The sequence below is a fragment of the Gekko japonicus genome, unplaced genomic scaffold (genome assembly GCF_001447785.1).
Source record: "Gekko japonicus isolate JY-2015 unplaced genomic scaffold, Gekko_japonicus_V1.1 scaffold660, whole genome shotgun sequence".
Taxonomy (NCBI): Eukaryota; Metazoa; Chordata; class Lepidosauria; order Squamata; family Gekkonidae; genus Gekko; species Gekko japonicus.
In genome coordinates this window covers 198,532-213,347 of record NW_015159728.1, presented here as the reverse complement: position 1 = coordinate 213,347, position 14,816 = coordinate 198,532, and the positions used below count along the sequence as shown (strand labels likewise).

The 14,816-nt window shown below is 44.6% G+C and overlaps 1 protein-coding gene across 3 annotated transcripts in view; it reads right to left on the bottom strand.

Moving 5' to 3' along the window:
• The window catches only part of TCF20 (transcription factor 20 (AR1)), a 159,584-nt gene that overhangs the window by 9,837 nt on the left and 134,931 nt on the right, over positions 1 to 14,816 (bottom strand). For all 3 annotated transcript variants that reach the window (XM_015427336.1, XM_015427265.1, XM_015427409.1), the window contains exons 3-4: positions 8,533 to 8,626; positions 3,952 to 4,001 (exon numbers count right to left, since the gene is read on the bottom strand). In XM_015427336.1, the coding sequence (XP_015282822.1) occupies positions 3,952 to 4,001; positions 8,533 to 8,626 (144 nt within the window). The remainder of the gene's footprint in view (positions 1 to 3,951; positions 4,002 to 8,532; positions 8,627 to 14,816) is intronic.

The following is a 14,816-nucleotide window of genomic DNA, read 5'->3' as shown; positions in this document are numbered from 1 at the left end:
ATGGAGCTACACAAAACATGCAAGGTGAGCACCGCAGACACTGACATAATTGGCTTCTGCTTTTTTATATTTTTCCCTTGAGTTTTCTGCAAGGACATTTTTACTATCCTCTGATGTCAGTTGTTTTCACTGTATATATCAGAAATGTCAAACCTGGTTTGATAATCCTAGATTTTATTTTGGTAGACATCCTAACAATACAGATGGAAGGCATCACCGTGTGACATAAATTAAAACCCCAAATATTTTAAAGTAACTTGTCTGATTGCATCCTCCCTTCCAACTTTTAATGATATCTCAATTGAAGAAAAAGAAGCTTCTTCACTGTCCTACACCTCTTTCAGAGCAAGACAGCTGCTTTTGGTTTCCTTTGGAAGAAAAGCTGGCTTATAAATAGGTTAATACATTCCATAGTAAGTTGCAAATGCAGAAAAAGACAAAAAATGTTACTGGGTGCAAAAAAATATCCCAAGAAACTTTGCAAAGGCTGGCTTAAACCTCTATGCCAGAGAATGGTCTTTTAAGATCACAAAGGCTGAGCAGAAACTGAATAAATTATACAAAACAAGAAAATATATGTACATTTTCCAAACATGCATAATTAGTTTACAAGGGGCAGAAGTTAGTTGTCATGGCACAGATTTTCTTTTGCACAGCCCATACACAATCTTCTCAGTACAAAGTATACAAGGTGAATATGAATTCACAGGAAATTCCTTGCAATTACATGTAAGAACATAAGGAGCAGATGAGAGATATAAGTGATTCACCAGGGAACAGTCCCATGCAGCAAATGGAACCGTTGCATTCTCTCCTTGGTGAAGGAGTATTTTGCACCATAAAAATGAACAAACTGGTACAAGGAAGAAGAGCTGCTGAAGCCACTTGCTCATTTCTCACATAAAAAGAGCAAAAAACACCCCGTTCCTCAGCTTTCTTTAGTTTATCTCTAGGTTTTATGGCACCATAAGTATCTTCTAAATTCCCACTATGTTGCCTTTTCTGTCAACACATTTTCAGAGGGCCTGGAGTGAAACGGATTAGCTTCTAACCATATGACTGTGGTTCCCCTGTCACCACTTGGATGTTATCAGACCAAATACTGACACATTTAATAAATCCAACTGAGCTACAGAGTGCAGAAATTTTAACATATCTAACCTCCACCTGTCATTTCCAAAGATATCTAAGATATTTGCAATCTTTAACAAGAGAAAGATGTTGGACATAATTACTCAGGTAGTTTCACACCAGTGTATGGGGGGAGGAAGGAGGTCTATTTGGTTAGTTATAAAGAGTGTTCTTTGAGGGGCCACTTGTGCAGAACTGGGGCAAGGGAACAGGTGCTACTGACCCCTCCCTCCTTGAGAGAAAACTTTTTACTATCTGAAATGCCTCAAAGCAAGCACCTCACCACTCAATTACTTCACCACTAATCAGAAAAGTAAGTTACCAGCAAAAGGAACAAAGGGTGGGTTAACTGACTACGTATGACCACTTCAAAAACATCAGTTACAAATAAGCAACCTTTTTTCTTCTTTGTGGAAGAAAACACATAGGAAACTGGTTAGGTGTTGTACCTGGGAGAGACGGGGGATGTCTTCAGGAAAATAAGCTGTGAATAACTGCACTGCAGAAGGTTGTCCCTTCCCTTACTCATGCAATCAACACATAATGTTTCACAAACATGGCAGAAATAGCAAGTCAATTAGGGAAACAAAGACGTGACTGTAGCTCTAGTTGAATGGTGTCTCAACAGCAGCTGAGAATGCATCATAGGCTCTGGCAGACCTTCAAGTAGGCCGCTTCCTGGGACTCAGGAGAACCTCAGGGTACCATAGCTACCCCTAAAAAACTGGATCTGACTTGCCATCAGATTCAGCATATGAATACTGTGGTGAAGGATACTGCCTCAGTCCTGGGATAAGCAGACTCTTTTCTCTGGCGGATGTGAGAAACTGTGGTTGCCAGCGAAATGAGTCTGGTGGACCCCACAGCTTGAAGGCACAATCCTGACAGCAAGAGTTCCGAGGTACTGTTGGATTAGACTGTGCTCCAAGCCAGAGCTGAGCTGGAAGACCATGGAACAGTCTAACCAGGAAGTAGTGACTTATCAGTTATTATGAGGATGCAAAATGATGTACTGGATTCAGTATACTTCGGTTCTCAGGAAGGAACAGCAATAATTGATGGAAAGAATAATTATGGTCCACCTCTAAGAATGCTTCCGAATCTAACCCTTAGGAATGGCTTAGGGGAAGGAGAGGAAAAGAGAACACAGACTGTTCTCTCAACATAGATTGGTCAGAAATGCTGGCCACCAGTGCCTTTTCCCTTAAGAAAACTCTTAAGGAGCGATTGTGAAGCTCCTGCTTGGTAAATTTCAAACAATGCAGGCAAAAATCAACCTTACCACAAAGGTAAATCAAAATACTGCCAACCTGTGGTAAGGATTGTCCTTCTGGAGATAAGGTACTTACAAAAGATGCCAAAGAAAGACAATAAAAGATGGGGTGGGGGGACAAAAAGTATGTTCTTGATCAAAAGAGAATAGCATGAAGGTGCTCAACCTGTTCCTGAAACATAAAAGTGACTATCAAAATCTCTGGGAGCTAGAACTTTTCCAGAACTAATTCCACATAGTACACAGACACTTTACATCTGGGTCTGTATTGGGGTGTGCATTCAGTATAAACTGAGCCAAAAAAATAATTGAATTTTGGGTACTATTTAAGCTGAATACATATCAGAGAATCTGATCAGCTACTGATCAGCTGAATTTTTCCGGCTTTTATTCGGGTATATTCTGCTACACCAAATAGCTGGTGTGTTCCTCTTGCAGCTTGGTTTAAACCAAGCCGCAAGAGGAGCCAGTCCAGAATCAGCAGGGCTGCTGGGATCTGAGAACTCTGCGCCACCTCTGCTGGGGCTGGCTCCTCTTGCAGCTCGGTTTAAACCAAGCTGCAAAAGAAGTCAACCAAGGGTTGACTGGGCTGGTGGGAACTGAGAACTCCCCTTTGCCTCGGCTTGTTGTTGGCTTCTCTTGAAGCACGACGTCAGCCCAGGATCAGCTGTGCCCACGGGCTTAGTCCAACAGTGAGCAAAGGGATAACAGTGAAAAGGATACTTCTGAGCATACGCAGGGTGTCTTTCCTTCTCCTTGTCAATAACTTGTCTACCTACAGTGAAGGCGTAGGGTTTTCAAGCAGTCCTGAGCCCCATCACCTCTCACAGGGCATTATTATCCGCAGCTTTCTTCCATCCTTCTTTTGTCACTCATTCCCCCCCCCCCCCCCCCGGTTTTTTCTTCTTGGGTCTATTAGATGCAGAAAAATTAGTGATTTCCAGAAAATCCCAGATCTGAATACCGCACCCAATATACCCAAACCAAAAAAAAAATGGGGGAGAGGGGGATTGCACACTGCTCAGATATCATACCAGGTTCTCCTGAATTCTGAGAACTTTGTTCAAGAACACCTACAGTCTTATTATAACATTATCAATTCAGTTCATTTACTGGAAAATAAAAAGTAGGTTGGTTCAACAAGGATCAACACAAACCACTGTAACATGAATAATTCTAAAGGTACAATATACATTTATGTTCAGTCATCTGAGGCTTGGCTGTTTTTGAAGTCACAGTGATTTGACCTATGTGCTTTAAAGTCTGCACTGATAGCATTACTACAGCTGAAGACAAAAGCTCAGAACAAAAGCTATGAAAACTTCTACAGAAGCAGTAACACAGAAATTTTGAAATAAAATTAATTCCATAGAAAAAAGACAAAATACAGACTCTTACATTGCCTGACTTTTCCAAAGGCTCACATACCCTACCCCAACATACCAGCATCTCCTTTTAAAAATACACAAAATGATACATATTGCCTTAAAATGAACTGTGTTGAGTCTAGCAAAAGACAGTGGTAAATTGGTGACATCTTTCATTACCTTGTGCTTGGGGCACCTCACTGAGAAATTCTCTTCGTTTAGTAAACAATCTAGAGGAGGAAAAGAAAACAGAATGCAAAATTATTGGTAAAATACAATGAAATTCCACATTAGGCACACTAATTCAGCACAGAAGTCCACATATAGCTACAAGAGTTTTCTCTTCATAGAAACAGAAGAAGTTATAAAGGGGATGTGATTGTTCTATTTTGAGTGGTCAATATGCTCAGCTTCATCATCCAAATGGTTGTAAAACTAAGTCCTTAGAAAAAACAAAGCACACACAATTCTCCAGCACCTTATTTTAACTCTTTCCATATTAACTCATTCCACACACAGAAAATGAAACCTCGCTAGAGGATTTATACAGGATTCCTATTTTGTGTACACCGCACCATGTCTTCAAGATGCTTGCCCTCAGCACATAGGAAATTATCAGCTCCAAATCCAGTAATCACTTCTTTTAAATCACACGCCTGAACACAGTGTTGTTCTTGCTTTGCTAGCTATATGATGCACATAGCTTCACGTAGTATAATTAGCATAGGAGAAACAAGTGTCTGGTTGCTGTTAAGTATGTACCCAAAAACAAATCAAGACTCTCATGCATATGTTTACTGAATGTGTACTATAAAAACCCTTCTCCTTAAGGCTGTTGTCACTATACATGCTTTTCCAATTCATTCCACAAACAAAATTACCAAAAGTGAAATCTGCTTTAGAACAATTCTTCCTAGGCATCCTTCTTTAGGCCATACTTTTCAGCCCATGTTTTAGCCATTTGATTGTGCTGGGCTTGATGTTACTAGGTCAGTTCTCCTTAGTCTAATTTCAGATGTACCTTCAGAACACTGAGACTTCAGAAAACAATACATGGATCCCTTCCCCACAATTCTCTACAGCCTCCAAGCAATTCTTACAGTAGCAGATCAAAAAGTCCCAATTTGAAATCATATTAAATATGTGGTATAACTTCTTGTTTTTTGCATCCTGTTGGAAAATCTGTAAAACTCAGCATGAGACTATCACATAAAAAAACTCACACATAAGGCTGATTTTGACTCATTCCTCTGCTCCAATAAACCTCAGGGGCTGGCAGTTTTCCTTGCTGTTCTATTTTACTGATGCTGCTTATGATTTTGTTTTTATTGTGTTATATCTCATATTTTTATATTTTTAATAACTACATTGCCTCAGACACTACTAATGATAGGCAATCTATAAATCATTTTTCCAATATTGACAACACTGAGTTGGATAAAGAAGGAAGGAGCTACAACAATTAGTGCGATGTACAGTGTTATCCAGCACCCAGCAAACTCAGTTAACTTGCATACCTGGACTGCAGCCTGCTTTCAAGCAACAGCAAGCAGCAGAGGGGCAGGCTCCAGGTCCTAACCACAGGCCCCACCCCACTTGTGCAGCCACTAAAGCCCATGGCTCCCGTCTCCTCTGCTACCTCTTACGTGAGAGCAGGCAGAGAGGGAGCAGGGAGTGCTCCTTGGCCATGAGCACCCCCAGGATGCCTGCTCCTGCAAGAGCAGGTGGAGGAGAGGAGAGAGACAGGTCCAGAAGAGAGAGCGTTCCAGCTGGGGCTGAGAGAGACCAGCTGCTACAATGCCTGAGGCATTCAAAAACACTGGTCTGGTGGAATGGACTGTGACCTGTCCCACTGATGTATGGTTTGAGATTGTTAGAGCTGCTTATTGTTTTGTCATATCTATTTAGAGTGACATTTACTGTAGCTTCCTTGGGTCCTGCTTTGTGCAAAACAGGAGGGGGAGCATTTAAAAATAATTTAAAAAGAGGAGGGGCAGGGGGAGTGCTGCTCAGCCAACAGGCTGCACAGCAAGCAACACCCACAGCAAACTGCTGGCCAAGAAGCACTTCTTGCTCCTCCACCACCCACTCATGCGAAAGCAGGTGAAAATGGGGGCAGGGAGCACTTCTCCACATGGACACCGCCAGGATGCCCTGCCTGCTCTTCCACTGTCTGTTCTTGTGTAAGAGCAGGTAGAGGAGAAACCAGGGATGCTTTTTGCCCTTGGGTGCCCCCTGCTCAGCTGCTGCTGAGTGAGAGATGCCTGTGGCTAGAATCTGGTTAGGATGCCCGCTCTGCTCCTCCATCTCCTGCTCTTGTGCAAGTTGTGTGGCAGAGGAACAGGCAGCATGCTCCCACCTAATCCCAACCACAGCTGCGACAGCACCACCAAACAGATGGAAGGAGAGTGGGCTGCATCCCCAATTCAGTCCTGGGCACAGCTGCTGTCCAATTGTAAAAGCTTGGTTAACAGAATTGTTGCTTAACCAGCATTCCCCATCAATGCTGGTTAACAAACCTTTTTCTGTACCTAGCCTCATTCACCAGAAACGAACACCTTTTCCCATTGAGAATTAATTAGGTTTTGGCATGGGATACCTTATAGAAAAGAAAAATTTTGGCCAAGTATGTTAGTTATCACAACTCCATGTTTCGATAGCCATCAATCTATCATTATTCCAAACAGGAAAATATAACTGAACACGTAATTGCAAACTGCAAAGATCCCACACTCATGCTGGATGTATCTGTTTTACTGGCACATGTTTTTAATATTATTTTGTGAGCCAACTTTGGGGGGGTTGTTATAAATATTTTAAATACATACTTACAAACGTATTCACTTTTATTTTTACTTTTAAAACTTAGTATGAATATCAGGGACTTTAAAAGGTATTTATTTATTTATTAGATTTTTAGGTAAGTTGGCACTTTCAAATTAGAGAGTCCTTGTGCTGGATGCATGACTTTTTGACATCCCAGAAATCAAGACTGTTCCACCTGTGAACCCCCAGACAAAAGAAAGTTGGCACATGCCCCATGACCTTTCATCCTCTGATGTTCTGGGACAGGATAGTCTTACCCAGCCATGCTACAGTTCTATGGTACCTCTCCCGTACCCAGTTAAGACTTACGGAAATGGGGATTTTTGCCTCAGGAATGAGAGTAACAGTATGTAGCCGGCCTAGGCAGTTACAATCCAGTCAGATGGCCTTCTTTCTTATCGATCTAAGCTTCCTGTGAGTTTTTGGAAATTTTTTACTCCAAATGTTAAGGTTTTCTTGTAGTTCACTTTTTATCATTCATGTTTAAAGAGTGCTTCTACTGTCCCAGGCTCGATACAGGAAATTCTGGAAAACCCCTTCCCTTGGCATCTCGAATATGACCCTACCTGTGATGAAGTGGAGGTACTTCCTAGACGTCAAATCTACCCCAACCCCACACCTCTACAGAAGCATAACAACACATCGAACACAGAAACTCTCATGAAGAAACCGCACATTTGGAACAGGCCAATTTCAGCTTACCACAGCAATACCTAAAAGCAAACAGTAAGAACTAAAACATGCCTCTGGGAGGGGGGGGGGGGGTTGCTTTAACTCCCTGACCAGAATTTAGCTTTTGTTGTTCCACATACACATCACAAACTAGCCAAGGTTTATACTGCAGGAAAACATGTCAGTCACATTTTCCCATTAGTACCATCTTAATCGCAAGCTTCTAGAAGTCTGCATCCAAGAGTACCCGAGGGAATTTTGCCTTCTGTGACTATCTTAAATAGCACCTGTTAACATTTCTGTCCCTCATTACTTTCCCCACTCTTGTGGAAGAGGCACTGTAGTCAAGCTAACACGGCATCTATGCCACCAACACGAATGATGCTTCGGGGGGGGAGGGGCGGAGACACACAGAAAGAGACCAAATATGAGTAGCTGACTGAGTAGTGTCCAGTATCTTACTTGGGAGTTCTACTTAGCCAAGATTTTAGGAAGGAAACCTACACCAATGCTTTTGAAATACAGTATAGGGAAGCAGTTCTCGTTTTCATAAACTTTGCAACACAATACAACCAAATCCCACAGCAAAAGCCTTATTAAATGTGTATCCAAAAGTACTTCAGGTCAGAGCTGAATTGTGCCAGACATTATACAAGTATATTTTAGCACAGAAGAGTCTGCAACTAGGATTCTTATAATTCAATAAAATAATTCAGCAGGCAAGAGACACAAAACATGTAGTCACAACCCATGCCTTGAAGGGAAGACCTTCTAGCTAGCTACAATGCCTGATTTTTTCCCTAGCTCTAATCCCATTCACTGGTCTGCACTGCTGGACTCTTGCCAATCTCAAGATGCAAGCTCAACTGTATCTCTGGCATGCCAAATGTCTTCTGATCACATCTAGTAACATAGGAAGTGGGTACTAAAATCAACCACACAAATCAAACCGTGTTAATTCTGCATTTAGTGGAATGTGATGGTAGCAGCAATACAAACTTGGATTATATTTCACAAGAAAATAGGTTTTAACCTCTGTACCTTGGATAAATATTAGTTTTTGGGTTTTCACCTGTAAATATAAATTCTGGTGCTTGAAATAGATTCTTTTCCCCTCTTGGAATATATTATTAAAAAGTGCCATATCCCATTCTACAGCTTACGGTTCTACTCTGCTGGCAAGCAGTTTTCAAAGCATCTCTTTTATAAAATGTTTAGAAACCAATGAGAAGTTATTTTGAGCTTAGAGTGTCTTACTCTTACCTGCATCAATGGCACACGGATAATGGTATCGGAAGGAGCAACCTTTGTTGTAGCAGCCTAAAGTGGCTCCTGCCTCCTGGCAATGAGAACATTTCTGTAACAAATAGAAAAATAAAACATTAGTATACATACAAAGCTTCGATTGTTCCTCTATTTCCCTCACAATAATGGAGAGCATTTCTGTCAGTGGAATCGGACTTCCATACATCCCTCTCCAGCCTGAAATGCTGCTCAATGGAGGACAGGGGATCCACAGGAAAAGTATGAAGGGTGAATGAGGATCGAAAATGGGAGGGAGGAAATTGTAAAAATCACCTTTTATTAGCAGACATTTTTCCTGGGAACCAGACCATTTGGGTTTTCATGTTACAAAGCAAAACTTCTAGATATCATACCCCAAAGCTTGGTTTTTCCTTCCTTAAACACAAAGCTTCAGTTGTTTAGAATTCTAGTTCAAATTATTGCCATTAAACTATCAGTTTCTCTTTACATGCAGAAAATTGTTTTACAGTGTCATCTACTGTTAATTACTCTCAGCATGCCACAGTCAAGGACACATCTGCCCCATCAATCTCCAATTTTGACATATTTATTTCCTTCACTATGTCTCCCCCCAGAATTAATCCCAAACAAATGGTAAAAACAGGTTGCTTGCCTGTAACTGATGATCTTCGAGTGGTCACCTGTGCAGTCACACACTTGGGTTTTGGCCTGCCCATGAACCCGATCTCGGAGATCTGGAAGAGCAATTTTTGGCAGGCTTTTCTCCTCCGCTCAGTTTCTTCCAGCCGCTGCTAGCAAGGCCATGCAAATAGAGAGAGAAGGAAAGCCAGCAGCGGGGAAGGTTGGGCGGGTGTGTGTGACTGCACAAGTGACCACTCGAAGATCATCAGTTACAGGTAAGCAACCTATTTATCTTCATCACGGTCCCTGAGCAGTCCCACACTTGGGTGATTAAACAGCTAAAACACTACCAGAGGTGGGCGCTGGCAGAAAGACGACAGCAATGGTCAACACCCAAGTATGGGACGGTAAGGCAAATACATGTACCAGAGTATGAGCAGAGAGTTACCCAGAGTCCCATGACAGATCGTTCAGTGGAAGATAGACTTCAGAACCGAGCGGCCAAAAGACGCGTCCCTTCGAGCATGAACATCAAGGGCATAATGCATCATGAAGGTGGATGGAGTCGACCATGTTGCCGCAGAACAAATATCTTCCAAAGGTGGCCATTGATCTAGTAGAATGTGCTCGGACCATATCAGGTAAGGGTTGATGGGCAAGTTCGTAAGAGAGCTTGATTGCTGCAATGACCCACTTTGCCAAATGTTGGGAAGAAATGTTACAGCTCTGAAGTGGGGCTCCGTAGGCTATGAAAAACTGGACATCCTGACGAAACGAGCGTGTCCTGTCTAAGTAAAAGGACAGGGCTCAGCGGACGTCCAGAGTGTGAAGAGCCTGTTGACCAGCATCAGTTGGATTTGCGAAGGTCAGTAATGATTATGGTTGGGAAAGGTGGAAGGTAGAAACCATCTTGGGTAGGAAAGTTGGGTCCGGTCTGAGGACCACTTTTTCTTTATGAAAGATGGTATGTGGTGAATCGGTACGGAACGCACAAATGTCACTGGCCTTCGCACTGTGTTAGGATATCTAGGACTAGTGGGAAGCGTAAAAAGATGCCGCGAGAAAGTCAAAGAAGTGTCGCAAACCAGGGTTGCCGAGGCCACCACGGGGTCACTAGGATACAGTGGGTGCAGTCCATGGCAATCTTTTGAAGAGTCCGGGAGAGCAGACAAAACAGGGGAAACATGAAGAATAGTTTCCCTGTCCATTTGTGTAGGAAAGCATCCCCTTTGGAGCCCTGAGTCGGAGCTCCCCGGCTGAAGAAAATTGGACACTTTGCATTGCAACTGGTCGCAAATGCGTCCACCTTGGGGTGACCGAAGAGGTTGAACACGCTTGCGAGGTAGGTCAAGGTCAGAGACCACTCGTGATCGTTGGAGCGTGTTCTGCTGAGGGCATCGGCCTGGATGTTGGAAGTCCCAGGGACATGTACCGCTGTCAGGTGTATATTGTGGAGGATATACCAAGCCCAGAGGGAGAGGGGATGTTTGCAAAGTTTGATGGAGACCGTGCCCCCCTGCTTGTTGATATAAAAGATCGTACCTGGACGTGGCGATCCCATAGATTGGGTAGAAAGGACTGCAGTGCTAGATGGACTGCTGTGAGTTCGAGGCAGTTGATGTGTAAGGTATTCTCGGAATTGGACCATACGCCTCGTGCCGTTAGGTCGTCGTAGTGGGTCCCCCAACCCCACATTGACGCATCCGTAGTCAGGAGTTTGGTGAGAGGTGGAAGACGAAACGGCATTCCCAGGAAGAGATTGGTGTTGTCGAGCCACCAACACAGAAATGTCAGGACGGCAGGGGGGATGACGAAAGTTACTGTCGGAGGATCCACGTAAGATCGAAAATGGCAGAAAAACCATAATTGGAGAGGACGCATGTGCAGCTGCGCATAGGGAACTAATGACGTTGTGGCCGCCATGTGTCCCAAAAAGTGCTGAAGAGTCACCGGTGTTTGCTTTGGGGAGGAAAGACACTTGTGGACCAGGGATTGAAGCATGGCAGCCCTGTCAGGAGGTAAGAACGTGGGTTGTTTGATGGTATCTATGTCGGCTCCTATAAACGACAGAGACTGGGTTGGTTCGAGGTGAGATTTTGAGAGATTCACCGAGAGACCTAGGGCAGCGAGTAGCCGGAGTGTCTGGTCTTTGCGGGAGGGAGCCACTAGAAGCCAGTCGTCTATGTATGGGAAGATGACAATAGCGTGCTGTCCCAAAGCAGCCGCTACCACTGCCATACATTTGGTAAAAACCCTCGGGGCGGTCGAAGGGGAGGGACCGGTACTGATAGTGGTGTGGCCCGACGGTGAAGCGGAGGTATTGACGGAACGATGGATGGATAGGGAGGTGGAAGTAGGCGTTTTGGAGATCCAGAGATGCTAACCTGTCGCCTTCTTGTAGGAGTGGAAGAATGGACTGCAGAGTAATCATGCGGAATTTTCTGCGGCGGATGTAGCAATTTAGGCCCCTGAGATCCATAATGGGACGCTTTCCTCCCGTCCATTTGGGGACCAGGAGATATCGGGAGTAAAACCCCAATCGATGTTGTGAATGGGGTACGGGTTCTACAGCACCTTTGGCAAGTAGGTCGGAAACGTCGGCCCTCAAAAAATGGTTCAGAGGGGTACAACAGAAGTGACGTACATAAGGCGAGAGAAGAAATTCTATTGCGTATCCCATGCGAATTATGGTGAGGAACCAAGAGTCTGTTGTAACAAGTTGCCAAGCGGGGAGAAAGGGACGAAGTCTGGTGCCCCATCCAGGAGTTACTGTGGATGGCCCGGGGGTGACAGGAAGAATCAAGAGGTCAAAGAGACTGTTTGGTGTTGGTGTCAGATCGTTTAGGCTGTTGATTCTTGCCCTTAGATTGAAAGGAGGATTTGGAGTAGGGTTTCTTCCGTCTCCAGGAGTCATTAGAACGGGGAGATTGTTGACGTCGGGTAGGCCTTGGTGTCCAGGTACGAGGTTTAAATTTCGGTGGAAAGGAGGTTTGGCACGCTTTCTGCTGTTGTCCACCAAGGAGAGATACTGATCAATGGTGGAATGAAATAAACCTTCTCCATCAAATGGTAAATCTTCTATTTTAGCCTTGACATCATCTTGGAGGGAGGCTGTCTGGAGCCATGCGTGGTGGCAAAGCACTATGGAGGTGGCAAAACCTCTGGAGGAGCATGCGACTGCATGACGCACGGTGTTGATTTGCTGACGGGACAACAAGGCCAATTCTTCGACAATGGAAGAGGCTACTTTCTGCGAGGGTTCAGGCAGTTCCGAAAGTAATGGCCTGAATTGGTTTGCTAGATGATAGGAGTAAGCTGAGAAGTAGGCCAGATAGTTGTGAAGTTTGGACACGGTCGTGGTAAGGGAGTAAAATTTTCTAGCTTCCCGGTCAGGCGGTGCCAGGTGTTTGGCTTGTTTGGCCTTAGACACAGAGTGTATGATAAGAGAGTTCAGTGGTGGATGCGAGACAAGAAACTTGGCATCACACGGTTGAATCTTATACAGGGAGTCAAAACACCTATGAGCTCAAGGAATGGTAGCAGGAGTATCCCAAGCCTCTTTCAAAGTTTCTAAGTGAACTGCAAGCATGGGCAGTAAGGCTCCAGAAGGGAGGTCAGCCTGTACTAGCTTGTGGACAAGATCCGTAACTCTAGGTGTTTCATTTGTCAATTGGACCTGTAGTGCTTGGCACAGATGAGTGAGAAGTTGCAGGTATGATTTAGGACCGTCCGATGGCGAGAGGGAACCTGACTGTCCCAAATCCGAATCCGAACGGGTTGGTACGGGGTCTTCACAATCCGAATCCGAGTGCTCGGAGTCATGGTCGGACAAACCCAATGGGGACTCGAGGTGTTTGGAGAGGTCGTCTGGCATGTAGATAGGAGGTTCCAGAGGTTGCATAGGAGCCGAGTCCAAGGGAGGAGGGGCCCCTAAGGCCGCTGATGGGGCCGGTTCGGTAGTGTGAAATGAGCGTTGTGTCATGAGAAGGCCCGTATCTTGAGGGTCATCCTGGTTCCGGTGGCTTCGTCGACTCTCTGAGTAGTGATATGTCATTGCGGATCGAGATTGTGAGCGAGAATGTCGTCTAGAGGCGTAGTAGCACCTTTCATATGTATGAGGTGACGGAGATCTCGAATCCAAGGAGTATCGGTGTCGATGGTAGGGTGTTGGCCGATAGTGGGAGGGAGACCCAGAGTAGTAGCGAGACCTTTGCGAACTACTTCGAGAATGTCAAGGTGAGGCAGTCAGTACAACCGATGAAAACCAGTCCTCACGATCTTGAAAGGTTCGATCCCGAGGCTCCTCGGAGTCAAGGAGATCAGAAGGTGGTTGGCTATAAGCCGATGGCGAACAGGAAGGGATCATCACGACCTGAGTATGATGCACGTCAGCCGGCTGGGCACTGAGCGGTCGAAGCCGAGCCTCTTCGGATTGTAGACCTGACGAATCTGACTGCCCTGCCGGTACCGCCATCGGTGCCGAAGCAACAGTCAGTGTGGAGATGTCGGCTGAGGAAGACTGTTTGGACTTTTTCGATCTCGGAGGGTCAGAGGACGATTCCGATGATCTCTTTGCCTCCTTCTTGGACTTACATTTGACTTTATCAGAGACAGCCGAGATAGTCGATTTTTGGGACGACTTTCCCTTTTTGTCGGACTTATGCTTCTGCCGAGGGGTAGCAGCCGACTGAGGTGAATCTCCCTTCGGTAGTGAGGGAGGCGGCGAGGCACAAGTCATTGAGGCCTGCAACATTTGCAGGCGGAGGGAAGCCTCCAACAGATGACTCCTGAGGTGAGTAGTGCGATTTTTATGGGCTTGAGTACTGCAGTGAGCACAAGTAGCAACTCGATGGTCTTCTCCTAGGCAAAACAGGCAGAGAGAGTGACCGTCCGTCGATGGTAATTTTGCTCCACAGCCCCGGCACCTTTTTAAAAAGGTGGTTTTCTTCTTTGAGTCCGCCAGGATGTGGGGGGCGAGAGAAGACAGCGAATTTCCACAGACAACAACAAACGAAGATATCTTTTTTTTTTGGTAGACAAAGAAGACGAAAACAACGGTAAAGACGATAGGTAAAAGAAATGAGGCAGCTGAGGTAAACCAGGAGTGAAGCGCAACGAGGTCTGAACGTGGCGGCGGAAAAGAAGAAACTGAGCGGTGGCGGGGCTTCTCCTCAGCTCCAGGCATGCGCAGTAGCAGCCTGCTCCCCAAAGTGGAGGAGAAAAGTCCGCCAAAAATTGTCTGAGGCTAGCTCTTCCAGATCTCCCAGATCGGGTTTGTGGGCAGGCCAAAACCCAAGTGTGGGACTGCACAGGGACCACGATGAAGATCCATATAAATTAAGCTTATTATTCCTGTTTGGTACTTGAATCTATTAGACATCTTCATTATGCTGTATGCTAATTTAGTCACCCTCTTACCTATATATATGGACTGGTAACTTTCATTTCTTTTTTTTTCTTTTTTAGAATTTATTTATGCTTTTTCCAACAAACAAACAAAAAATAAAAATCCGAATACATTCTTATCGTACAAGTCAGTTTCGGAGTGTTCATTATACATTTTTTTCAAACCATTGATACACTTTAAACCATCTTTTGTTATAAACATAATCGGCTCTTTCTGCTAATATCATATTTAATCTGTCCATTTCTGCTATTTC